Source organism: Callithrix jacchus, chromosome 5, assembly GCF_049354715.1.
Source record: "Callithrix jacchus isolate 240 chromosome 5, calJac240_pri, whole genome shotgun sequence".
Classification (NCBI taxonomy): domain Eukaryota; kingdom Metazoa; phylum Chordata; class Mammalia; order Primates; family Cebidae; genus Callithrix; species Callithrix jacchus.
The window spans coordinates 89317840-89345640 of record NC_133506.1 but is presented as its reverse complement, the minus strand read 5'-3'; the positions used below and the strand labels follow the sequence as shown (position 1 = coordinate 89345640).

At 45.0% G+C, this 27801-nt stretch overlaps 1 protein-coding gene across 4 annotated transcripts in view; it reads left to right on the top strand.

The window, feature by feature from the left end:
• The window catches only part of ERN1 (endoplasmic reticulum to nucleus signaling 1), a 96683-nt gene that overhangs the window by 52982 nt on the left and 15900 nt on the right, over positions 1–27801 (top strand). For all 4 annotated transcript variants that reach the window (XM_035300452.3, XM_078373536.1, XM_078373535.1 and 1 more), the window contains 11 exons: positions 2664–2697; positions 3739–3811; positions 8040–8112; positions 11008–11130; positions 14881–14982; positions 16252–16513; positions 17243–17321; positions 18981–19146; positions 22838–22956; positions 25283–25474; positions 26998–27265. In XM_035300452.3, coding sequence (XP_035156343.3) covers positions 2664–2697; positions 3739–3811; positions 8040–8112; positions 11008–11130; positions 14881–14982; positions 16252–16513; positions 17243–17321; positions 18981–19146; positions 22838–22956; positions 25283–25474; positions 26998–27265 — 1491 coding nt within the window. The remainder of the gene's footprint in view (positions 1–2663; positions 2698–3738; positions 3812–8039; positions 8113–11007; positions 11131–14880; positions 14983–16251; positions 16514–17242; positions 17322–18980; positions 19147–22837; positions 22957–25282; positions 25475–26997; positions 27266–27801) is intronic.

Here is a 27801-nt window from a genome sequence, read left to right as displayed (position 1 = left end):
GGTGTTTCACCTTGTTGACCAGGACGGTCTCCATCTCTTGACCTCGTGATCCACCCACCTCGGCCTCCCAAAGTGCTGGGATTATAGGCGTGAGCCACCGCGCCCGGCCAACAGTTCTCATTATTAAATCAAAACCACTTTTTCATGTTGCTCTTTCATTGCACGTTTTCAGATAATGCTTTTTATTTTTATTTTTGCTGACTTTCCAAAGATCTTTCTCTTTAACCTTTTTTAATATGAAAAAATTTAAGCATATATACAGAGAGTAGTAAAATGACTCCCCAGTGTTCTCATTTCTCTTCTTTAACTGTTATCAACAGCCTGCCACTTTTTGTTTTATCTTTCCCCCCTCAACCATATAATTATTTTCTGTAGTATTTTCAAGCAAATCTTGAATTCAGATGATTCCTAAAAACATTTACAGAATTAGGTCATTGTTACATTTCAGAAGCCAAGCAGCAGGTTGCCTGCCTCTGTCAGAACTGTCTTAATAATTGTGTTTTTACCTGGCCTGCAGCTTTGAAGAGGCTTATTCCAGGTGCTTATTTTACCGAGTGGATGGGAAATGCTTAGACAACCATAAGGTCCTCCTACTGGAGTTTACCTTCTCCTAAGCCTAGAAAAAAATCACAGTTCTTAAACACAGATATAGTTGTCCCAGGAGTCTTCCCCTGTCTCCTGCTGATGCGTTGAATCTTCATTGGAACCTTCCTGGTACAGGGCACATCTTGGGACGTGAGGCCTCAGTGTCAGGTGACCAGTGGGTAAGTTATGGAAAACCAGGAACATCTGCATCTGAAGATGAGTCTGTGAAACTGAGCAAACACTGTACAGCAAAGATCAGGTTATGAACAGGAATTTAAATCATGTTGGTCTTCATGTCTTGTTTCTGGTGAATTGCTGGAATTTGGCTGTGTCTTCTTAGTCTGTGATTCCTGTAAGTGGCTGAAACAAACAAAAAAGATGCCATTTTACTGCCATGTTTTCTTAGGAATATGATATTCTTGCTCTTCTTGGCTTGTGTGGCTTCAGGCCTGCGTTGAAGTAGCTGGATTATAATTGCACCTTGACCAGTTTGTTTCAGTAGGATGAGCGTGGTGTGCCTTTATTTCCTGTCTCTTGCATCAGTCTGTTTGTGAGAGTGTACCGAGAGGTGATTAATGGGAAAGATAAACATATGCTTACTGACTGAAAGTTCTTCCTGTTTCCTAAAGTGTTTTTGGTTTAGTGAATTGTTTGTTTGCTGCCCACAGACCACATATGGTATGTGTACCTCTGTTGTTGTGAATACCGTATGCCTTTGTATAGGAGCTAGGCTTTTAAGCAAAGTCAACATATGATAAGGCTTGAAAGACTTTCCTTCATCCAATAATTGGATGGATTGGGCAGCTGCCCGTCACCATAAGCAGAGCCTACAGAGTCTGGAATTCTGCATACAAAATCATATGAGAATACTTGCTGTTCTTGCCCCCAGAGCTTAAGTTGTGTATGACAAGGCTGTGGGGTTTTGTTTGCTAGAAATATGTCATCACTGTGAGTCTCCTGTCTGCGGACTTTTAGATCTGTCACTACACAGTGCTGCTGTGCCAGTGTTCATGCCCTCTCCCTGCCACCACCATCTGCCCCTGGAATCAAGAGCTTTCTCTTGCTTTGTGCCCAGGAGAATCCAGGGAGGGAGGAATTCTGCCATTAATTGCTGCAAATATAAAATTGACTTTGAGGAAAAAAAACATGTTATCAATTTAAAAAGTAATGCCTGCTCTTGAGGAAATTTTAAGATATAGAAAAGGTTGGGGGGAGAGTTGCATTTCCAGCAAGGATAACTTACAATTAGCATTTCTGATCTTTCCATCTAGTTAGGTGCATTGAAGCCTATCCCCATAGTTGCATTAATACTCTTTGTACAATGTTATCTTTTCTCCTGAACATAATAGCATAGGTTTGCATATGTCTTAAACTATATTATCCCTCTCAGAAGCCTTAATTTTTTGCCAGGTGGACATTCTATAACTTAACCATATTATTGGTTAGATCATTTGTAGTGCTGCTACGAGCATCTATGTACAAAAAGCATTTTTTATATTTTATATTATCTTTAAATTAGATTTTATAGAAATGCAATGAGTAGGACAAAGGGAATGAACAATTGAAGCCTCCAGGATTATGCTGCTCCAAAGAGGTGTGTCCATTTACTATCTAATCAAAGTCAGTTCTTAAACCAGTTTTACTTTTCCTAATGGGAATATGTAGAGCTATTCCACGCATCTGACAAGGTAATGATTTAGGTTTTAGAAATCCTTGAGGTGTCAAATAGTGATGCTCTGACCCCTTGTCTACTGTGGGTGGTGACTGATTCTTCCTTCTGCATCCATCCTCCAAGTTATATGCAAGTTTCTTGAAAGCAGTTCTGTTCTGGTCTTAGTTCTCTTATCCAGTTTCAGTGACTATCCAAGCGCTTATATTTGCATCATGTTGCATATATTTTCTAAAAGATATGCACCATGATGCAAATGTGCATATAACCTTCATGTACACTATCCCATGTAGGTTAACAAGGGGGAAAACGTTATTACCAGTACAACTTGATCTGGTCCTGGGAAGCCTCTGGGAATCGGGACATTTTGGGGTGTGTCTGATGATGCCTTTGTTGTTCTTTTGCACAGATCCAGTCCTGCAGGTCCCAACACATGTGGAAGAGTAAGTTTTCTGATTTGCTCAGTACTTCCCTTTAATTCAGTCTTCTTCATTCAGTCAGTATTAATGAGGCCAACTCCATATATGTATGAGTTTGAGGAATAACAAGAGTGAGTGACATACAAAGTCTTACAGGTGCTATGATGAAAGCCTGTGTTGGGGAGGAGGTGGTCAGTTTCCTGGGGGAGAAGGGCAGTGGTTTTAAAAAGGCTTATTTGACTGGACCTCTTCCTCTTCTCTGTGTCATATTATAGAGAAAAAGGTGAATGTGACCTGCTGCCATTAGAGTAAAAGTTGGATAGCACCTATAAGAGCCTTAAATGATGGCACATCCTAAGTAAAGGAACAATTCAGCCAGGGGGTTCTGAGGGACTGTAGTTATAGTTCAGTCTTTAGCAGATTAACTTGACAAAAGACCATTTCACATCTGCTTCAAGGGAAGCTACTGACAGGAGGACCTTGATCTGTCCCCTCAGCGGGTTCTCTCTGATGTCAACCTATTAGAGTCTGCTTTTATTGCCTCCAGTTAAACAAAAAATGTCTCTAGAAAACTAAAAGCAGATTTGTTCTACCTGTTTACATTTGTTCTACCTGTTTACATTTGTTCTACCTGTTCTACCTGTTTACCATGTCATGCTATTAAATATTAATGCCTGAAGTTCTACATACAGTTGATGTAGAAATTGAAAAGTGGACTTGCTAGGTTCTTTTCATGTATTTTGCCTTCATCCAGAGTGCTTTGACCAAATTATGATTTGTCTTCTATGGTTTTGCATGATTTTTCCTTTCAGGCCACTTTTCTCCACTTGAGGATAGTATATAAAACAGTATATATGGTATATAAAATAGTATAGGGGTATTTTATTTATCTATGGCTGAAGTGAGAGAAGGTGATGAGTGGAACTGTCTTATATACTCACTTATACACCCACACACAACCATCCCCCACTCTCTATTCCCCCATCATGGCTTTGCGTGGCTTTGATATGTTGTTCTATGCCCTGGGCTGTAATTTATCTTTGGTATTTATTATTTAATCTCTAGGCCTGCCTTTCTCCCAGATCCTAATGATGGCAGCCTGTATACACTTGGAGGCAAGAATAATGAAGGCCTGACAGTGAGTAAATTTAGCTTCTTTTTGTACTCTGGGGGTTCTAGACCAGCAGTCTGTGAGTGAGTCTGCACAGTGTCTTACCGTGTCTCCTGCCTAGGAGCTTTTAAAAACAATCTCTGGGGATTCTGATTCAGGTGGTCTAGAGTGGAGCCTGGGCACCAGTCTTTTCAGAGAGATTCCTAAATGAGCTTTTAAATGTGGTGCCAGAGTTCAGAAACACAGATGCAGACTTGCAGGTTCTCATGGCCCAGCCCACGCACTGGAGGATCTAATGTTAGAAACAGGGTTTGCTCTAAATGGTGACTCTCACCTTAGAATGGAGGGATATAGTTTGAAATGCTGTCTCCACCTGCTCCACCTTCCAAGGACTCCTTAGGAAAGTCAGGTGATAGTCCACCCTCATCTCCATTTGAGAATCTAAACCAGTGGTTTTCAGCCTTAGTTATCCATTATAATAACCTAGAATTCTAAAACACAGTATTGGGACCTTGAACACAGGGCCCAATCCCAGAAGGTCTTGATTTAATAGTTTAAGTCATCAGGACTTTTTTTTTGTTTGTTTTGTTTTATTTTTCATCAGGACTTTTTAAAAGCTCCCCAGATAATAGAAACAGGCCCACATAATGTGGTCACCTGATTTATGACAAAGATGACACTGCAATGTCTTGCCGGCCTTCCGTCCCTTCCTTCCTTCCTTCCTTCCTTCCTTCCTTCCTTCCTTCCTTCCTTCCTTCCTTCCTTCCCTCCCTCCCTCCCTCCCTCCCTCCCTCCCTCCCTCCCTCCCTTCCTTCCTTCTTCTTTATTTTATTTTTTTTAGAGATGGGGTCTCACTTTGTCACCCAGGCTGGAGTGCAGTGGCATGATCTTGGCTCACTGCAACCTCCAACTCCCAGGCTCAACTGAGCCTCCCACCTCAGCTTCCTGAGTAGCTGGGAGGTGCACATCATGCCCAGTTAATGTTTTGTATTTTTGATAGAAATGGAGTTTCATCATGTTGCCCAGGCTAGTCTCCAACTTGTGGGCTCAAGCGATCCACCGGCCTCAGCCTCCCAAAGTTTTGGGATTATAGGCGTGAGCCACCACCACCCAGCTTACAGTGTTTTTTTTTCAATAAATGGTGAAAAAAAATTGGGATGTCCAATAGGAATAAAAGTCTTAACTCCTACCCCCAACAACATATACACAGTCAGTTCCAGATAGATCACACATCTAAATGTGAAATGCAAAACAATAAAGCTTTAAGAAAAAAAGTAGTGGAACATCTTCATGACCTTGAGTAAGTAGAGATTTCTTAAATAGGATATTTCAAAAAACACTAATTATAAATTTAGGAAAAAAGTAATGCATTGATTATATTAAAATTAAGAAACTTTCCTCATTAAGAGAAGAGACCAAAAGTTTTTGTAGTATATAGATCCAACAAAAGATTTGTATTCAGAATATGTGCAGAAATCCTATGGAACATTAAAAAAAGGCAGCCCAATGAAAGAATAGCAGAAGAGAATATCCAAATGGTCATAAACATATGAAAAGATGTTCCATTTTATTAGTCATTAGGAAATGCAAATTAAAGCCACAGTGCCATCCTGCTACTCACCAGAATGGCCGAAACAAGGAAAGCAGAAAAAGAAAACATGTTGGTGCTGTGGAGCAACCAGGACTCTCACCTGCTGCTGGTGCAAGTGCAGGTTGATACAAGTGGTTTGGAAAACTGGCAGTAAGGACTAAAGTCCTCAGGACCCAGTCATGCCCTCCTAGGCTTCAGACCCAACAGAAATGCATGTTTGTTCACCAATAGACGTGTGCCCAAATGTACAGCAGGACCATTTATAATAAGCAGAAAGTAGCCAAATAACATAAACAGTGGAGTGGAAAAGTAAACTCTAGAAGAGACATGCACAGTGATGACGACCAACAGTCTGTGACGACACACCATGGATGACTTGCAAGCGCGATGCTGAGCAGAACATGACAGACACAAAAGGCCACACACTGCCATTCATTTATATAAAGCCAAAAACAGGAAAAACGAGTCTCTGCTGTTTTGAAGTTAGTTACCCTGGAGAGTTATGTCTAGAAAAGGGGGCAAGGCCGGGGGGGCTTCTGTTTCTTCACCTGAATGCTGGTTACGTGGGTATGTTCACTTTGTGAAAATTCAGTGAACTGCGTGATGATGCGTGCTTTTCTGTTTATTAATTTTGTATCAGTAGAAAGTTTTTAAAGCTTCTAAGTAATTCTCATGTGCAACCAAGGGTGAGAACCACTGGTCTAGACTACAAGTGGATTGTGGGCTTTAACTTGAGTATTTAAAAATTATTTTATGCATGCCTGTGACCAAAACAGAGTGGGAGAGGCAAGCTTGTGTAGAGCTGTGTGTATTTCACCTTCAATGCTGCTCTCCACTGGTTTCTCTCCACATCTCTGTAGTCCCCATTTCTTTTCTTTTCTTTTCTTTTTTTTTGAGACAGAGTTTCGCTCTTGTTGCCCAGGCTGGAGTGCAATGGCACGATCAGCTGGGACTACAGGTGCATGCCACCATGTCCTGCTAATTTTTGTATTTTTAGTAGAGACGAGGTTTCACCATGTTGACCAGGATGGTCTCGTTCTCTTGACCTTGTGTCGTGATCCACCCTCCTCAGCCTCCCAAAGTGCTGGGATTATAGGCGTGAGCCACCACACCTGGCTGTAGTCCCCATTTCTTAAGCAATTTGTTTGCCAGAAACTGGGGTGAGTGAGTTGTATAAGTTATCTCATTTGAATCTGTCAGCAGCCCTGTGGGTGTCAGCCCCATTTTACAGATGTGGAAACTCAGCCTGGAGAAGTGAAGGAATATGCCCAAGGCTGAGTCTTCCAGTGTTGGAGTTGGTTCTTAAAGAGGGTGCCCTTCATCACTCCCTTGTGCTCCTTCCTGGGTTGTGGTTTAGCAGCTCCAGAAACAGTGTTTCCCAAGCTTGGGCCTTGAATCAGGAGACCCGGGGCAGTGCTCAGCAGAAACCACAGGACTCCAGAAGACTGAAGATCTGCAGCACCTTTCTGATTCTCAGAAACATGTGGCAAAACCCAGTCATTGCAGCCTCTCTGCAGCATTTTTCCTCCTTTGAGGCTTGGTTTGAATGTTGGGATGATGGGAAAAGCCAAGTTATTTTAGTATTCAAAGCTCTGCTTATTAAAGCGAGAGAGAAATCTTTTTTTTCTTGGAGAAAAAGGTTACCATGTAGAAGCCTGGCATTTCTATAAAAGCAGGTATCTATAGAACAATTTCAAGAACACAGAATGTTCTAAAAATAAAGTATACTGAAACGAACATTAACCAAAAGAACTCGTCAGATGTCAGCTGTAGACTCAGAAGAATCAGTTTTATGATGAAATGCAGTTGAAACATTTGAATTCCTTCAAGTTTCTTTTCCTGGCACCTACCTTAACTTCCTCTTTAAAACCAACAGCCTCAATTTTTCTTCTTTTTCAGTAGTGAGTTATTTACTGAAGAAAACATCAGAATTCTTTCCCACCTCAAACTCTTGTGTTGCCCACATAGTGGTGACTTCTTTTCCTCGAAGCTTGAGCTTGGCACCAGGGTTACCTCCCTTCAGCATGAATGTCATGGCTCCCTCCATGGACTCTACAAAGCACTGTCATTCTACTCAGTCTAGCCAGCTCTGGCTCTGTATTTCAAGCCAGGACAATTCTTTCTTCCACTCTTAGAATTTCAGAGAACAAGTAACTCTCCATATTTGTGTAAATCTTTTCAGAAATGGTTTGTGTCACCCCTGGGAAGCACTCTGGACAGTAGACCTTGGGGGGCCTCCACACGTGGGCTCAAGTAAAGAAGTGGGTGTTTATGGAGCTCAGGGACCTGGGAGCCCCAGGCTTTTCAAAATAGACATGGAAAATTAGCCAGGCATAGTGGCACATGCCTGAATCCCAGCTACTTGGGAGGCTGAGGTGGGAGAACCGCTTGAACCCAGGAGGCAGAGGCTGCAGTAAGCCAAGATCACACCACTGCACTCCAGCCTCGGTGACAGAGTGAGACCCTGTCTCCAAAAAAAAAGTATAAAAACTAGATGTGGAAGCATAGGGTGGCCCCTTCTCCTTGGTTTTCAGTTAGGAAAACTCCCATCTGCAAAGTGCTTCTCTCTTTTTAGCAGAATTAGGTAACAGAAACAGACCGCCTAGTAAAATTATAATAATTGCACAAGACTTGGTTAACTTTTTTCCTTTTTTTTTTTTAAAGAAACTTCCTTTTACCATCCCAGAATTGGTGCAGGCATCCCCATGCCGAAGTTCAGATGGAATCCTCTACATGGGTAAGAGTTCCCGTCTCCAACCCTGAAACTTGTGTCTCTTTGACGTAAGTCGCGGAATCTGGGAAAGTGACGTGTAGAGAGAGAGGGCGCAGTTATCACCTTGCCAACCTTTTCTTTCCTGGGTTGTGCTTCAGGTGCTTTTCTCCCCAGGATCAGCTGACCAATTAAGAAAGGGTTCCCCCAACTTGGGAGAAGAGTTGACATCATTAATATGGTTACTCATTTAACAAGCTTTTAGTTGCTGTGTTGACTTAGTCCTGAGATTTCAAGATTGCAACATACTCTGTGGCAATTGAATGAAATTTAAAGTGAATACAATCATTAAACCAAGAAAGGAAAGCCAGGCTCTGCCTCTTAATTATAGGGCTTTCTTAGTGTTTTCTGCTATCAGAATATTTGATAAAACAGCACTTAATAGCTCACCTAGATAAACGGCCTTCATACCTATGGGGTCACAGCTTTCAAAGCATCAGATCACCTGCTTTTCTTTTACCATGTTGCTGCCAAAATGTCAATAAAAAAGCATTTGCAACACAAAGGAGAGCTGTGTTTATCTTGAAATTGTAGTAGTAACAATAGCCCGTATTTATACAGCAGCTTTCTTTTTGAGGAACTGAAAGTGCTTATTGCCTATTCGTGCCTCGAGGAGCTTTATGTATATTTCTGGGTCTCAAGTGCAAGCCAGACTTTTAAGGTTCTCCTCAGGACACTGGTGCTCTTGCTTCCTTCCACACCTTCAGAATGAGGAACTCCCAGCCTAGGAATTTGGAGGAGACATCAGCACAGATTTTTCTCTCTCTGGGCCATGCCCTGGGAACATTTAACCATCTTCTGACCATCCATGTCACTGTGTCCTATCTGGTCTTCCAGGTTTTGCCGGCAATTCATCACTTATAGTCTGCTTAGACTATTGTCTTCTCATCATCTTTGGGTTGTGCCCTCTTAAGCAAGTTCATTAAACATATTTAAGAGCATGCTAGTTCCCCAGTCTATCCGTTAAAGTAACAGCTGAGTTATGTAAACTGTAGTGGTCCTTGAAGGAAACAGCTATGTCATGCCAGATGGAAAAGGTTCATGGTCCTAGCTCTGTTCCCCTCTACCTTCAGATCATATTTCTATTATGGTTTTGTCATTGAGAACAGAGTTGCCATCCAAGGGAAGTTGCACACATGTGGAGCAGGCATGTATGCAACAACTGTTAGAACTTAAAAGTATAGCTTTAGCAAATTCTAGGCTGGGCACAGTGGCTCACAACTGTAATCCCAGTACTTTGGGAGGCTGAGGCAGGAGGTTTGCTTAAGGCCATGAGTTTGAAACCAGCTTGTTCAGCATAGTGAGACCCTGTCTCTGTATTAAAAAAAAAAAAAAAAAAAGTTTTTTAATTAGCCAGGTGGCAGGGCGCAGTGGCTCACGCCTGTAATCCTAGCACTTTGGAAGGCCGAGTCTGGCAGATCACGAAGTTGGGAGATCCAGACCATCTGGGCTAACATGGCAAAACCCTATCTCTACTAAAAATACAAAAATTAGCTGGGTGTGGTAGTACACACCTGTAGTCCCAGCTACTCAGGAGGCTGAGGCAAGAGAATTGCTTGAACCCTGGAGGCGGAGGTTGCAGTGAGCCAAGATTGGGACACTCCACTCTAGCCTGGGCAGCAGAGCAAGATCATGTCTCAAAAAAAAAAAAAAAAATTCAAAGGCTCTGTGACCTTCCCCAGCATCTCAATATTCTGCTTATAAGAGTTTCCAAAAAATAGGAGACTTTTCCAGTAAGTTAGGAAGATGCAAATGACCACTAGAGATCATGCTTTACAAAACAGAAATATATGTGTCACAGTGACTGTGTTAACCTTCACATTGGAGGCCTGTGTTTACAGACTCTGCATTGCTAGGATGCTGTTGGGTATATACCATTGATACATATGCTTTGGGTTTTCTTAATAGTGTTGTTTACTATGCTGTCTGCCTGTTCCTAATCAGCTGACCAAGATAAAAGGTATTGCTCAAGGCCAGGGAATAACTTACTGGCTGGAAACAGAGGCCAAGACAACTTTGGCCTCCTTAGCATCAGGTTGCAACCAACTCCACTGACCAGTCCCAGGTACTAGCTAATTATAGTCATAAACAGTAACTGTAGATCCTTTTCACGTGGGGGCTAGTTAGTAGGGCTGTTGAGAAATGTGAGTGATGGTTATTAGGGCAGTGAACCCCTGGGCACATTTCTGTATTTCAATAGATCCCAGTTCATGGGAGAAGGATTGCCCTTCACAGTCAAGACTTTTCATATTTAAAGCCATTCAAGGCCGGGCGCGGTGGCTCACGCCTATAATCCCAGCACTTTGGGAGGCCAAGGCGGGTGGATCACGAGGTCAAGAGATCGAGACCATCCTGGTCAACAAGGTGAAAGCCCATCTCTACTAAAAATACAAAAATTAGCTGGGCATGGTGGCGCGTGCCTGTAATCCCAGCTACTCAGAAGGCTGAGGCAGTAGAATTGCTTGAACCCAGGAGGCGGAGGTTGCAGTGAGCCGAGATCACGCCATTGCACTCCAGCCTGGGTAACAGGAGCGAAACTCCATCTCAAAAAAAAAAAAAAGCCATTCATCAAAGCAATAAAATCTAACTTGAAAGTTCGGGGAACTTTTTGAAGCTATAATTGTGTTATTAGGTTTGGAGGAATGTGTATGCCATGATTAGGTTATTAGTATAAGACCCATGGTCCTAAGGAGTTTTATACTCTCTGCATTATCATTTACATCATCACCTTAGAAATGTCTTCAACATCCTAAGAATTTCAGGTCTGTCTCTCTTAATATAGAGAACATTTGGGCTACTAGTTTGGCAGTGATACCTTTTTCGATATGGTGTAAACAACAGTGTGTTTTTGTGTCCTTTCAGGTAAAAAGCAGGACATCTGGTATGTTATTGATCTCCTGACTGGGGAGAAGCAGCAGACTTTGTCATCAGCCTTTGCAGATAGTCTTTGCCCATCAACCTCTCTTCTGTATCTTGGGCGAACAGGTAAGAAATGAACCTTTGTCTTCCATAACCTGCCTCTTTTCAGAAGGGATTTGAAGAAGCTGTCCCCAGCCTCCTTCCCCCAGAAGGTGGCCAGAGCTGCCTTTTTCCAAACACAGGTCTGATCATGTTATTTCCCTTTATAAGACCCTTCCTTCAGTGTCTCCCCCACTGCCCAAGGGATACAGTCCAAACTGCACCATGGCCCAGAAAAACTCCTGTGATGCAGCTGCCACCTCTCTCACCTCATTTCTCCCTGCATTTCTCTCATTTAAAAGTTTTCCAGCCAGGTGTGGTGGCTCACACCTGTAATCCCAGCACTTTGGGAGGCCGAGGCGGGTGGATCACCTGAGGTCAGGAGTTTGAGACCAGCCTGACCAACATGGCGAAACCGTGTCTCTACTAAAAGAAAAAATACAAAACTAGCTGGGTGTGTTGGCATGCACCTGTAATCCCAGCTACTCAGGAAGCTGAGGCAGGAGAGTCGCCTGATCCCAGGTGGAGGTAGATAGCAGTGAGCCAAGATTGTGCTATGCACTCCAACCTGGGCAACTGGGGTGAAACTCCATCTCAAAAAAAAAAAAAAGAAAGTTTCCCGATTAGTATGAACTACCTGCAGTTCCCAGAATAGCAGTGCTATTTTTAAAGACTTGAAGTGGTGTGGCCCTCTCCATCAGGTATGCCTATTTTTACCTATCTGGCAAATATCCTCTCTTCTTGCACAGCTCTGTTCAAAAGTTACCTTCTCTGTGAAGCCTCTTCTCTAGCCCCACAGCCCCAACCCTGCTCAGTCACACCCAACTGTCCCTTTCTAAGGATACATGTAGCAGTTAACAGGACTGTTGGACAGCCATCTCACCCCTTGTCATTGTCCCTTTACAGGCATGACTCCACCCTCTTCACTGCACCATTTTCTGTTTCCTCTCTCTTCAGCCTCTTTCTTCTTAGCACTTGACACTGCATATTTATAAATTATATGTGCCTACTTCCTGCCTCCCTCACTAGAGTATCAGTTCCCTTAGGGCACGACTTTGTTTTGCTCACCTGCTATCTCTCTACACCAGGCATATTGCCTGATACGTAGCAAGGGGCTCAATGTTTGAATGTATGAATGGGTGGGCCCCATTACTGCAGAGATCTGCCTTACTCATTATCATACATGCAGCACCTCACATATGTTGGGGATGCCATGAAAATTGTTGAATGATACTAAAAGCTAAAAGGAAAAACAAAAAAAAAACATTTAGAAGGGAAAAAAAAATGCTAAAACCCTAGGATGAACTCATTACAATTGAGTACTACATTTAGGTCTAAACTGTCAGGCAGCCAAGGATTTGAAAAAAGAGAACCTTCCTGAAAGTGCTGTGGAAAGCACTGCATTTCTAAAACTCAGTGAGACTAATCTTGGGCCCTGCAGAAGCTAGCTGGGCTCTCCTGAAACTGGGTGGAAGGTCTTAGACTATAGGACTATCCACCCTCCCCATGTGAAAATCAGATATTCCAGCTTCTAACTATGGTGACTGCTTAGGATTAATGTGTTTACCTTTTCCATCAAGTAAAGCCTTTACAGTGGTTCCAACTTCATCCAAATATAAAAATGGTGTCGTTCTTAGGTAAAATTGTGGTGTTCAAAGGAGATGGGAGATATGCATTAGGTGGAAAGTGTGTGCGTAGGTGTGTAAATCCATTGTCTCCATTATCTATTGCTGCATGACAAACCACCCCAACTTAGTGCCTTAAAACAAGTATTTTATTGTTAATAATTCTATAGGGAATTCAGGAAGGACTCAGCAAGGGCTCATCATCTTTACTCCACATGCTTGGCTGGCCTCACTCATGTATCTGAGACTTCAGTTCACTTCCATGTGATCTTTCTCCATACAGATAGCCTGGATTCTTGACATGGCAGCTGGGCTCCCTCTTGAGTGAAAAAGGGTGTTACAGTGCCTCCTTAGGTCTGGGCTCAGAAATTCCAGAACCTTCTTTCCACTGCATTCTGTTTGTCTAAGCAAGTTGCAAGGCCAGCTGAGAATCAAGGGTAGAGATATAGACTCGGCCTCTTGATAGGATGAGTAATGTGCATGTTACAGGAAAGGGAAGAATTGGTGGTAGTGACCTTTAGAGATTTTCTATTGCAGTCGTCCCTTGGACTACAGTAGTTTCTAACCCTTCCACTCCCTCCCAAGACCTGCAAAGTTCAGTCTCAGCATCAGTTCCAAAATCTCACATCTTGTGATCTGCATCAGGTCTAGAAGTGGAAGATGCTCCTCGAGTATAGCTCCTCTTGATTGGAGACCCGTGAGTTAAAGAGACAGGGTCTTTCTCCCCTTCCCATCCCCCAACCAATATACAGTGGTGAGATAGAGACAGGATAGCTGCAGTAAACATGTCCATTTAAAAAGGGACAGGAAAGAGAGACACATATCACATACTGGGCGTCAGTCATTCTGAAATCCAGCCAGGCACATGTTTTCAGGTTCCTCTCCTCCAGGGGAAAGGAATATTTCTTCATTAAGGCCCAGTTTTGCCCTCTATGATTGGTTCCCTAATCTAGTGCTCTAAGTGGCTCTTGGTTCTGCTCTCTGAGAAGTCCTTTCATTTCCATAACAAATGGCCAGTTTTGTATTGTTCTCAATCTGTTCCTTGTCCATTGAAATGCTGATACCACTCCTTTAAAAATGATGTGGGCTTCCCATGTGTCAAATAATAGTCTATGTGGGGTTCCCATGTGTCAAATAATAGTCTATTTCATTAGATAAAAGCCATACCCACAAGTCTCTAGACTTTGGAATGTGAGTGCTATTGGGCAATGCACGGTTCTTAGAACTCCCTTGATGTAGACGGTCTATGATGAGCCACCTTAAAATCTTTCTGAGGTCTCAAGGAAGGATCTTGCAGCTTCACCCTTGACTTGATTGATCTTGACCCTGAGCCCATTTTTTTTTTTTTTTTTTTGCTGACAGTATCCTGGATTTGGTCTTTGCCCTGAAGTTATTTTTTATATTGAGAATCTTTTCCAGTGATAGTGAGTCCTGGCTCCTTTATATTTCCTCTGTATTCTGCTTGAAAACGGAATGATTTCTTACTCAGCTCATTTATCTCACAATATATCATATATAGTTAAGAGAAGCCATTCGACATTTTCTCCCTTCTGTCTGCAAATTTCCTTAGCTGGATCCCTGAGTTGATTAGGTACTTTTTCTGTCTTCCAAGTTGCTGCAAGCAATAGTCATGCTCATCATGGCACCCTCCACAAGCTGGGTCACCCCTTTTCCACTTTGAATAGCAGTGTCCCTCTCTGCGCTATCAAGTCTCCACTAACCTTCTTGTCAACCTCCCAGTCTCCATATGCCAGCTGATCCCAAAGTCAATGCCACATTTTAGGTGTTTGTTATGGCACCATCCTGCTTCTAGGTGCCACATTCTAATATCAGCAATCATTGCTATGTAATAAGCCACCCCAAAGCTTAATAGCTAACAACAACAGCCATTCTATCGCTCACGATTCTGTGAGCCATGAGTCCAAGGGCATAGCTGGGGTGGTTCATCTCTGCTTCCATGTGCTGTCAGCTGGGTTCACTCGTGTCTGGGACTTCAGTTCTCCTCACGTTGCCTTTCTATGTCGACACGGATAGTCCTGACTTTAGCATACAGTTTACAGAGGATTTGTTTCTTGTAATTAGATAAGGACCATACCTCAGTAGGTACTGTGGCCCCTCTGTGGTAATGGGCTGACTGGTCTGTGTTCTTTAGAATACACCATAACCATGTATGACACCAAAACCCGAGAGCTCCGATGGAATGCCACCTACTTTGACTATGCAGCCTCACTGCCCGAGGACGACGTGGACTACAGTAAGTGCTCTGGGCTGGATTTCACAAGGTTGGGCCAGTACTTTTGAACTATGTGGAAACAGTTGCTCCAGAAATTAGGATTTTCTTTTAAGATACTCTTTGTCACCAGGTTCTTTCTTTCCATGGAGTTTCCATGAGCTGATCGTAAATACCTCCCACCATAAATATGCAGGGACCTAAGTGAAGTCTGAAAGGAAACCAAAGTAAAATGGTGACAAGCTTAGCCAGAGAGGAAGGAGGACACACCTTGTGGAGTCTCTCTTTGTCACAGAAGGAATTGACTACAAGTCCATGGAAAAAAGTAAAATCACCATAGGACATTAACAACCCTGTCAAAAAGGCCACTCTCCAAATGTGGCCCATCTCTAGAGAATGTTGTTTCTCTAGTTAACATTCACCCAGCTCACGTGAAAGCTAAAAACCGATTTCGCCACCTTAACATTGGTATCACAGTTGGACTCTGCCTTTTCTGGTCAAGGACCTAGAATATTTTCACTTTTCTCTGAGGACTCCTTTGTGAATCAGACGGATCAGTATCAATGGTTCAGGTCTGACTTTCAGGATGTTTTTTTGTTTTTTGGGGTTTTTTTTTTTTTTTTTTGAGACAAGTTCTCACTCACTTGCCCAGGATGAGTGCAGGGGTGCAATCATGGCTCACTGCAGTCTCAGACTCCTAGCCTCAAGTGATCTTCCCACTCAGCCTCCTGAGTAGCTGGGAACACAGGCTTGTACCACCACTCCCCACCTCCCTGGCTAATTTTTTGTTTGTTTATTTTGTAGAGACGGGGGTCTCACTATGTTGCCCAGGTTGGTCTTGAACTCCTGGACTCAAATGATCTTCCCACCTCAGCCTCTCAGTCTTGGGCTTACAGCCATGAGCTACTGCAGCTGTCCCTGACTTTCAGTTTGATCGATGAGTTTCAGGTTATTGCTATGAAATGCCAGATTAATAGACATCTCCATTGGCTCCTTTCTCCTCAGTATTTACTCTCACTTATTGAATAGAATGGTAAAGAACATCACTAAGTAAATTGCCTTTGGGAGAGTGATCCTAACTTGTGTTTATAATCCAGCCAGCTCTCAGTGTCTTGGTATTGTAGAGCCTAAGCAAGTTCATTAGAAACAAGTGGAATTGTTCAGAGGAGATCTGAGAATATTCCAGAAGTCTTGTTTCCTCTGGCTGAGTGACTGTAGCCTGCCACAAGAGAAGAGGATGTGGTTGCAGGATGGGGTGAGACTCAAAGTGCTTTGTTTGTTTGATCTGTACAGAGATGTCCCACTTTGTGTCCAATGGTGATGGACTGGTGGTGACCGTGGACAGTGAATCTGGGGATGTCCTGTGGATCCAAAACTACGCCTCCCCTGTAGTGGCCTTCTATGTCTGGCAGCGGGAGGGTCTGAGGAAGGTGATGCACATCAATGTCGCTGTGGAGACCCTGCGCTATCTGACCTTCATGTCTGGGGAGGTGGGGCGCATCACCAAGTGGAAGTACCCATTCCCCAAGGAAACAGAGGCCAAGAGCAAGCTGATGTGAGTTGGGAGCTCAGGGAGGGAGAGGGTGGCCGTGGCCTTTGTGTTCTGGTGCTGTTGCAGTGTAGCAGGCCCTGCATGATAGGTCAAAGGCAGGGCAGTCTCCAAAGCCACAAGGAATCCAGAGCCAAAACTGCTTCATTTGGAAACCTCAGAATACAAGAGCTGAGAGGCACCCCTTGATGCTTCAGAGTTCTTAAATATTACATAAAAATCATGGGTGGGAGGTGCCGGGCACCGTGGCACACATCTGTAATTCCAGCTACTGGAGAGGCTGAGAGGCTGAGGTGGGAGGATTGTTTGAGCACAGGAGTTTGAGGCCAACCTGGGTAACATGGTAAGACCCCGCCCCCCACTTCCCCCAACACAAATAAAGGTGGGGATAGGAAAGAGACTGCCACTGTTAAGTATAGTTTGGATCTATCTTAGGTGGTAGGAATGCAAGAGTTTTTTTTTTAACTTTCTATATTTTCTAAATTTTTATGTTATATTCATTTTAAAAATCAAGAAAAGAAGTTACAGTGTGTGTGTGACCAAGACTCAGCAGGCCTCTGTTCTCCATTCACCTGTTAATAGCCCATCACTGAGTCACTTAAACTTGCCAAGTCTCAGTTTCCTACTTTATAGAGTGGCCATTACTGTGGGTGGTATTTGGGGCTATGATTCCTTTCTTCTGTGGGATCTGGAAATTAAATGACTCCGAAATGCATGTATCTGTTTTTCTCCTAGGCCCACTCTGTATGTTGGGAAATATTCTACCAGCCTCTATGCCTCCCCCTCAATGGTACACGAGGGGGTTGCTGTCGTGGTAAGTCCATTATGGAGGGCTTGCAGCTGCCTAACCGCTTCTGATCCATTTTAGCAAAGAATGACTTTGCTACCCATGAGCATCCTGCAGGTTAAGAATGCAAAACACAGCCGGGCACGGTGGCTCATGTCTGTAATCCCAGCGTTTTTGGAGGCTGAGGTGGGTAGATCACTTGAGGTCAGGAGCTCGAGACCAGCCTGGTCAGCATGGTGAAACCTCATCTCTACTAAATACAAAAAAAATTAGCTTGGCATGGTGACGGGCGCCTGTAGTCCCAGCTACCTGGGATGCTGAGGTCGGAGAATGTTTTAAACCCAGGAGGCAGAGGTTGCAGTGAGCCGAGATTGTGCCATTGCACTCCAGCCTGGGTGACAGAGCAAGTTACTCTGTCTCAAAAAAAAGAATGCAAAACACAAATCTTAAATTCTCAAAAACAGTTTTTGCAGGTGACACATTCTACTTTGAAAGAAAAATGCATGACAAAAACAGCTTCTTAAAGCCGAGGAATCCCTGGTTATTTACCTTTGCTTTTGTGGTCAGATTTAAACTCCCCAGGCTGGTGTTTATGGCTCTCCTTAATCCAGTCCCATGATTCCCTTCCACCACCTTATTAGTTTCTCTGTGTGAGTTGCACAGTACAACCAAGCACATCTCCCTGACTTCTACAAGCTCCCTGTTCATCTTTCCCCTGGGCTTTTGTTCAGCCTGCTCCTCATACTTCAAATGCCCTTTCTTCCTTTTCCCTGCTATAACCCTTTGCATGCTTTTCCAATCTCTCCAAGCCTCCTTGGGCCTCACCAGCCTGCCTCAAGCATTCTGTCTCTGAAAGTCCGAGGTGTCATAATCCTAACTGTTTGTCTGGATCCCTACAATGTTGGGCTGTGTGGTTGGCTCTCTTGTCATCCCGGTGAATTGGGCGGCTTCTCCTGTGAGCAGACAGTGCCTACCTCTGTCATACTTCCAGCAGCACCTGAGCCAGCACCAGGCATGTGGCTGGACTTTGTTCCGCTCTGCTAATGGCATTTATTGTGACTAACAGAGATATCCATTCGTTCTCCTTCACTTATGTCTGCCTCTCATAATAACTTCTTGGAGGCCAGGTGTGGTGGCTCACACCTGAAATCCCAGCACTTTGGGAGGCCAAGGTGGGCGGATCATGAGGTCAGGAGTTTGAGACTAGCCTGACCAACATGGTGAAACCCCTTCTTTACTAAAAGTAAAAAGTTAGCCAGCTGTGGTGGCAGGGGCCTGTAATACCAGCTACTCAGGAAGCTAAGGCAGGAAAATCGCTTGAACCCAGGAGGCAGAGGTTGTAGTGAGCCAAGATCGCGCCATTGCACTCCAGCCTGGGCGACAGAGCAAGACTGCATCTCAAAAAACAAAAAAAAAGCTGCTTGGAGTTCTATACACATGCTTCTTGTTCCCCAGTACCCAGACGTAAGAATCTAAAAAGATGTCCATGTTAAAGACATCAGTGCAGCATGTCACATCTCAAGGGAAGAGCTGCTTTGTCCAGTCCTTGGGCCTTTGTGTCTCTCTCTGTCTTGGACTTCCCCTGCACTAGAAAACACTCACCTTGCAGGACAGTGACTGGGAAGGTATGCCTTGGGACCCACTGTCCCTTCAGGGCTCCTGGCTCTCACTGCACCCTCTTCACAGCCCCGAGGCAGCACACTTCCTTTGCTGGAAGGCCCCCAGACTGATGGCGTCACCATTGGGGACAAGGGGGAGTGTGTGATCACGCCCAGCACGGACCTCAAGTTTGACCCCGGACTCAAAGGCAAGAACAAGCTCAACTACTTGAGGAATTACTGGCTTCTGATAGGTAAGAGTGGATCTCCCATGGTAGCCTGAGGTGACGGCATGCTACCTCTGCCTCCTGATGGGCGACCATTGGCCCTGGTGGCTACACCACACCTGAATGAAGGCCTTGTGCTCAGAGTCTTTCTGGGCTGGCCGCTGAGACCTTGGGACATTTTTGCCCCCAAGGAAAACCAACAAGGTAGTATAGCTGTGTTTCTGAGTCAGTTTTTGAAAACTGTTTAATGTTCCAAAACTCGTCGTAAATTATATAAACCTTGAGTGATTATCTGACATTAAGCTCTTTAGAATACATTTCCTTGGCCTGGCATGGTGGCTTACGCTTGTAATCTCAGTAATCTGAGAGGGCAAGGTGGACAGATCACAAGGTCAGGAGATCCAGACCATCTTGGCCAACATACTAAAACCCTGTCTCTACTAAAATACAAAATATTAGCCGGGTGTGGTGGCATGCACCTGTATTCCCAGCTACTCAGGAGGCTGAGGCAGGAGAATCGCTTGAACTTGGGAGGTGGAGGTTGCAGTGAGCCAAGATTGAGCCACGGCACTCCAGCCTGGAGACAGAGCAAGGCTCCGTCTCAAAAAAAAGAAAAAATGCATTTCCTTATTCCTCACAGTGACCCTGTGTGAGGTTGGTACCCTTCTCATTTCCATTTTATAGTTAAGAAAACTGAGGCTGTTTCTGTGGAAGTATTCACTTGGAATCAGGGTGGGCATGGGTGTGGGGGAGGGCATTGTGGTGGTGAGAGAGCTAAAGACCCAGGAAGGATTACATCCCAGAGCGTGTTGAGAGCAGCGGAGTCGGGCTGGTTGTGGGTCTAGGACAGTATCGTCCCAGGTGTTTGGGAAGGTCCCTTTTTTCCTTTCTCTCTTGTTTTTGCTGCCATCACTAATGGCCAGGGGTTGAACTGGAGGCCCTGTCCCAAGAGAGATAAGAAGTTGAGATGACACCCAAAGGCAGTGAGAGTGACAAACGAAGGCAGAGGTGAGAAGAGCTGTGTTCCTGGTGAGTGTGCCAAGTCATTGGAGCAGGAGGGAGTTTTCTTGAACCCCATCTGCTCTTCCTGAGCCCCACTTCTCACTATTTTGCCACCTCCCAGCCCCAGTAGGGGCAGGGGGTGGGGCAGGAGGTCAGTCGGGTGCTAGAGCACCCAGGGGCCAATGTGTGTTCTCTTCCTCTCGTGCTTGCTGATGACAGGACCTAGGGGAGAAAGAGGTCAGGGCTGGGACTCTAGAAGAGAGATGTGGGGTGGCTGGGAGCGTTTGGGGACCAGGAAGCAGCAGGGTCTGCCAGGCAGTGGGGTGTAGGTGGGGATGTGTGTAACCAGGTGTCCCTGAGCCCTGATTGCTTTCTTTACAGATTTTTCTATAGGGCCCATTTCTTTTTTCATCCTGATTCCTTATAGCTGTTTTAATTTTATTATTTTTACCAAATAATGGGTAAAGGAGATGACAAAATAATAATAGTTTTTTATAAACAGAAGTAGTAGTAGAGGTATGCATGAATAGGCCCATGGTGAGAAAAAAATAGCTAGTGAGCAGAGACCATTCCAGTTACAAGGCGGCTTGGCATTATGTGCCAGTTAAGGGGCTCACAGACTGCCCACGAGTGATTAAGAAGTGGAATTAAGGGAATGTGTGTATCTGAGAATACCGAAAGTATGGGGGCAGGGAGTCTTCATGGTTAACTCGTAAAATGAGATTCCTTTAAAAAGATTGTCCAAGTAAGAAAGCTGCAAAAACAGCAAAGTATAAGGCAGCGATTCAGTATAAAGATCCCACAGTTCCAAAGTCTCTTTGAGGAGCTCGAAAGCTTGTCATCTTAAAATATGGCACTGAGATTATAGCACTGTCTTCTGCTGACCAGGGCCACAAGTAAAAGGATGTGCCCTTCTATGTCCAAATGTGTCCTTTCATTTTCTCTTTGTGGAAAACGTTAAAGATATTCCAGGTTGTCATTAATCTTGAAAATACCTACAAGGATTCAGTTAGTCTGAGTGGCCTGGTCTGTGGGTTTCCCAGAGTCATGGCCCTGACCTAGGGTGCTTTCAGCACCAGAACTTAGTTAAATAGGCATGTATAACCCAGGAGAGCCTGATTCAGTAGGTCTGGGGCAGGGCCTAGCCATCTGCTTTTTGCTCTGGGGTCTGGACCTAAGAGATAACGATAGATGAATACATCAAGAAAACCAGGTACTATCTGTACAAAAATGTTTAGCGATCTCATGAGTAAGGTTGTACAGCAGTTGGTTCAGTGTGTGCAGCGTGATATAAGTGAAAGTCCAGCTCCAGGAGAAGCTTGTTTACAGGAAGGTTGACAGGAGGACTAGTGGGATTCAGGCTAATGCCTTCCATAGCAGTCTTGGCAGGTGCCCTACCAGACAGGTAGGACTGAGCACTGAATGGGTGTTATGGGGAGAAGGGCAGGACACTGCTGCACAGTGTGCCATATGGAGGGACACCTCACTTCTTAGACTGTAGGTCTCTTGTTAGTGAGCCTCAGACTTACCCACAGATACCCACAGATAATCAAATTCAGATTCCTGGGCCCCACCAGCAAGTCTGGTTCAGAGGTCTGAAGTGGGCAGACCACACATGGGGAAATCCTGCTCCAAGCAAAGCATGTCTCAGAGCTCCTTGGTACACAAGAAAAACTAGTGATGGCTCAAAACAAAAGTAGATTTCCCATAAAGAACGATACTGTGTCATAGATAGAGAACTGACCTAAAAATGGGGAATCAAAGAGGAATTTTCCAGATCAAGAAATGTACACAGCTTGGACTAGTTCCTGTTTGTTGTCATCTTGGCATGTATGTTGTGAAATTTGATAGGTTCAGGGAACAATGGAAAGATTATAAAGTGAAAGAGACCTGAGTCAGAGTGAGATCTGCTCACAGTGAGAGAACAGAAAGGAAAGTCAGCCAGCCTCATGTGAAAAAGTGACCTGGCTCTTTGGCGCAGTATGTGGACTCATTTCATTTTAGAGCTGAATGGATTATCAAGCTCTATTAAATCCCAGTTCCATATTGTAGTCAGCTTTGTATCTCTTAATTTGCACACAATAGATGCTCAATAAATGTGAAACAAATGCGCACTCGGAAGCCATGCAATAGTTGTGTAGTGAACAGCCAATTAATATGGAGTGAGTTGTGGCCCCATCCATCTAAGCAGGTGTATCCTACTGCTCTCGGGCAAGTAATGTCTCACTTTCCTGGATGGAAGCGTACATTTAGATAGTAGTAGGACTAGAACTGTACCTGAGCAATTTAAATACCAAGATGGGAATTCGACGGCCTTAGAAGAGTGACGTTATGGGGAAGGCATTGAAAGGGGAACTTGAACTCTTAATGAAGCTTCATAATACTTCACCTGTGGATCAGACATAGGTAGCCCCACGAGTCTTGCCTCTGGTGCATCCCAAATGTCCCGATCCCTGTCATGACAAGGACACTTCTTTGCTCCTCAGTAGGAGACTCGGAATACTGTATTCTGTCATCAAGTGGTAAAGGTCCTGCTTTGATGGAATTTTCTGGTAACTGCCTCTCATTTTCTCTAACTGACAGTCCTCTTGCAGTCCTGCCGAGAGTTTGCATTGTGGACCCCTTAGTGGGTAGCACCTGTTGCCTAAGTTGAGCGTTGAGTGCCAACCACAGCTCAGGAAACTGTTCTCACTAAAGGTTTTATTTCCTCTCACAGGACACCATGAAACCCCACTGTCTGCGTCTACCAAGATGCTGGAGAGATTTCCCAACAATCTGCCCAAACATCGGGAAAATGTGATTCCTGCTGATTCAGAGAAAAAGAGCTTTGAGGAAGTGAGTGAAGATATGACCAGTCAGGGGTCTGTTGGTGTTAAGTGTTGGGAGGGTGAGGTGTTAGACTTTGGCTTTGCCTTCAGAGCTTGTAACCTAGTCTGGGAGGGAAAAGGAATGCACCAGAATCCAAAGTAAACAACATGAACGGTTAAGGGCTGGTGGAGAGGAATAGGAAGCAACTTGTTAAGGAAAGGGCAGGAAAGGCAGCAGGACCAAGCTAGGCCTGGACCTGGACAAGTGGGTAGGATTTGGCCTGGTAGAGGGAGCAAGGGGGCACAGGAGGGAAGGGAGCAGCAATGGCAATGGCTGGGAATGGGAAGAATGCTGGCGTGCCCAGCTCCCAGGCTGTGGGGAGAAAGGCCTGGCCGGACCCGAGGCTACCAGGCAAGGAGTGGTCAGAAATGGGCTCACAGGGGTAGAAAGGAACCATGTTACAGGGCCTGGAACAAGCCCTGTGGACTAATTAAGAGTTGTTGAAGGCTGTAATAGTGCTTCAGGAGGCCAAGGCAGTTAAGACCAGCCTGGGCAACATAGCAAGACCCTGCCACTTAAAAAAAATTTTTTTTGTTGAAGAAGTGAGGAGGCCTGAAGTTTTCTGAAGTAGACAGAGAGTGGCCTGGGACTGTTTGCACAGATGTGGGCAGTTCCAGGGGTTCTCTTAGCACACCTTGGCCTGAAGCCAGAGGAAAGGGAGTAGAAAGGACTCCAGACCAGGAGATGAAAGCATCAGTTGAGGAATTCAGCAGCCCCAGAACTTACCCTCATTCTCCTACCTCTCTCTTATCTGCTGGCGCCCCCTATTAGCTTCACCACCTCAGAAACCCCAGGGGGTTGGGGAAGCCATTGCTTTGGCCCATACAGGTCAGCCTTCTGGGACACAGAGCCGGTGGAGGAGGTAGGAGGGTGGCTCTACCGGAGGGAGCCCAACACGTCCAGGGAAGGGGAGCAGGGGGCATCTGAGGCTTAGTGAGTCATTTAGGCTCGGCAGCTTCAGCAGCCCTGCCGTGGAGGGCCCAGGGACAGAGACACACTGGGCCACATGAACAGGGCCAGAAGAAGATGACAATGGCTGGCTGGTGCGGAGACCAAAAGCACAACAAATTCAGTTGAGAGATTTAGATTGTATCCAGAGACAAAGCAAAATTGTGGGCTTCCAAGACTCCAGGGCACAGTGTCCATTTAATATCATCTCCAGAGGCAGCCAGGTTGGAGAAATATACTGATTCCTGCAACAGCAATCTCAAACAGCATTGTCCTGTAATCTTATTAAAGTCCTGCATATTCGTTATTGAGCACTTAGAAAATAAACACATATAGAAGAAAATATGAAAATGCTCTTAATTTAACACCCAGAGGTAGCCATAGGTCAGATTTTATATTTAACCATCCAATCTTGGATAACTGTCTTTTAAAAAGTATGTATTAAAATACTCTGAGGTGTGTCTGTATGATGATGAGATATACAGATGTCCCTGGCTACACACTCTGCTGCTTCTTGTACACTCTGTGGGCCAAAACCCCTCAAAAATGTGGGAGGCACTGTGGGAAAGACACAAACAAGAGGGATACACCTGGAAGGGGAGAGAAGAACATTATAGGCAGCCATCTGGGGGCAGGGGTGAAATAGTGTGGGCATGTGGGAAATTTAGCATATGGGAAATTCAGCACATGCCAGGGAGACTGTGTTAATTTTGTTGGGCAAATGATAACTGCACACCTAGAATACGAGCTATTTGAGAATGAATGCATTTTTCTAAATGCATGTTCCATGAAGTCCTAGAGATTCTGAGGAACTCTAGGGAAGCTCCATTTTTATCTGATTTAATTTTGGGCTTTTAAATAAAATTTTTCTTAACAAATGCTTCTGATGCTTTTTAAAAACTTTGAAGAAATAGTGGACTACTGGAATAAATTATATTTTTGGGATTGCACCGACAATTTACAGGCAACATAGGAAAACTGCTTTATTATCTTCTATCTGTGTGCCTCTGTATACATTGGGATTTCCTTTTAAGGTGAAATGGTATTATTATATTGAATTCCAGTTTTTCAACAGACTTTGTTACAGATGACTTCAGAGTTTTCCCAGGTACTGAAAGTACCATCAAAGGAGGAAGTTTTGCCTTTTTGAGGATTTTAAAATATATTTATAGGGTCTGAAGACACTTGCCAAAAATATTGCTCCAAAAACGGTTTTTGAATGATGATAACATCACAGCAAAGATGCATGACCTCTCGTAAACAATGATTGCTTCTCTTGATTGCTGGCCTCGTCTGTATCTGGCTAGAAGTTTTACAGTGATGGTGCAATTCTCTTCCATGCAAGGTTATTAACCTGGTTGACCAGACTTCAGAAAACGCACCTACCACCGTGTCTCGGGATGTGGAGGAGAAGCCTGCCAATGCCCCTGCCCGGCCTGAGGCCCCCGTGGATTCCATGCTCAAGGACATGGCCACCATCATCCTGAGCACCTTCCTACTTATCGGCTGGGTGGCCTTCATCATCACCTACCCCCTGGTAAAGCTCAGCACTTCCCCTTTGCCTTCTGCCTGTTTCTGGGACTTCTCTGCCTGTCACCTCATGTCAGTGAGATCCAGACAGAAACAACCAGCACATTTCTTTCCCCATTTAAAAGTCAGTATTTGTTTATCTTCAAAAACCTAATTAAAGAGACACTAGCCTCCCAGAAAAGGACAAGTTGGTACCTAAATCTTGGTGTTTTTCAAATAAGAGCTGATTTATAAGCCTTGCTCAAAGATGATTTTGAATCATTATCTGTATTTTTAAAGAATAGGGATAATAGATGAAGACCTTTCCTTCCTCAAAAACTGCTGTTAGAACTTGCGCTGGGGAGAAGAACCAAAAAAAGACAAAAGAAGCTGCCAGTGAGATCAGCTTGTGTGAGAGAGACAGCGTGGCCATTCCTTTACTTCCTAGTTGGAAATGAGCAAGCTCCGGATCGGAGCAGGCCATCGTGGGATGAGATATTCAAGGGAAGTGGTCCTTCAGCAGGTTGCTCAGAGCATTGAGACATGGTTACCTGGGAGCTCAGGAAGCTAATGACCCACTCAGGAATGGGAATGACAGACCCTTTACAGCACTCCCCATTGGCACAACGTCTGCACCCAATGGTTTCACTTTTTACCTAACCCAATCCTATGAGGTCATTATCATTATTGATCCCTTGTCCACAAAAGAATAAAGTAGACCCTAAGAAGCTAAGTAACTTTCCCCATGGGCACCCAGCTAGTAGACAGCATTTTCAGGACTTCACCCCATGGTGAAGGGAAGGAGAGATGACTCCTTGGTGGGTTGGGGGCTCACAGAAATCCCTTCAGTCAACCTCCCACACGGCAGTAGCGATGATCACAGATTGCTACTATTTCAGATAATTACAAGATGAATCCTTCAGAGTATTTGAGAGGCACGTGGCTGTGGGGAAGGGAGTGGGATGAAAGTGGGGAGCAGGCTCTTGGCCAGGCTCCCCGTGTATCGGCCCCACTGAAACCTCCTGGCTGTGTGCGCGCAGGGGGCTGCAAGGTCCTGAAACACAGCTTCCTCGCCTGGCCCACTGGACTGCTGAGCATCTATGTGCTAGCTTCTAGCCAATATACAGACATGGAGGATGGAAAACCTGAGGCTTGCCCCAACCCACCACTGGCTCAGCCATGCTACCTGTGCTTCCTGTTTGGTTTCACCTTTGCAGCAACTCTCAGACTTTCATAAAAATCACAGAATTTTAGAACTGAATGAAACCTCTTCCATCTGGCCCAGCCCTCCACCTAGGGCACAGTCCCTCCCCTGGTGGCCATTCAGCTCCTTCTTGGGTTGGGGAGTGGGCCGTACGAGCAAGGATCTAACTAGTTGGCTCAAAGACCTCCAGAAGGCACCTCCAGGTGCCTTCTCACTGGTCTCGTTGTGGCCTGTGTGGTCACATAAAGTGCACATACTGCCTCCGCCATGAGGACCTGTCCCTTTCCAGCTGCTTGCTTCCCTGAGTGAACAGCTTCCCTTGTCTAGATGTGGATTTCTCTTCCCAGAGCATGCATCAGCAGCAGCAGCTCCAGCATCAGCAGTTCCAGAAGGAACTGGAGAAGATCCAGCTCCTGCAGCAGCAGCAGCTGCCCTTCCATCCACCTGGAGACGCGGCTCAGGACGGCGAGCTCCTGGACATGTCCGGCCCATACTCAGAGAGCTCAGGCACCAGCAGCCCCAGCACATCCCCCAGGGCCTCCAACCACTCGCTCTGCTCTGGTAGCTCTGCCTCCAAGGCTGGCAGCAGCCCCTCCCTGGAACAGGACAATGGAGGTAAAGCCAGTTGCCATCTTGGTGCTATTTGATCTTTTATTTGAGCACCTCCTGAGAAGTCTAAGGAATCTCCATAAGATTGTAAAGTGCCATTCTCAGGGGTTCACCATGTTCTCCCCTAATTTTCACTCTGGGGGTCTCTGTGGGAAGGCTTCTGCCCCATCCCTTGGCATCTCTCCCTCAGAGGGCATTCTGGGGACCACGCTAGCTATCCCTCAGTCTTTCTCCACAAGGGCTGGCTGTCCCTGCTGACCAGAGGTGATCTGTCCATTGGGCTAGAGAGAGTTCCCAGGGCCCGCTGGTGGCCAAGTGTGAAAGTCCCACGGTTGATCTGCTTTCCTCTCTGGGAGTTGGCTCAGTACAGTTGTCAGGGCCCCAATTCTGAGGGAATTGGCACAGAGCTGGTGCAGGAACCTCAGAGCCCTCCATCCCAGGCAGTCTGCTGCCACCTGAATGTTTCAGTGTGGATCTTTATGATGGATTTTTTTTTTTGAGACAGAGTCTCTGTCGCCCAGGCTGGAGTGCAGTGTGGTGCA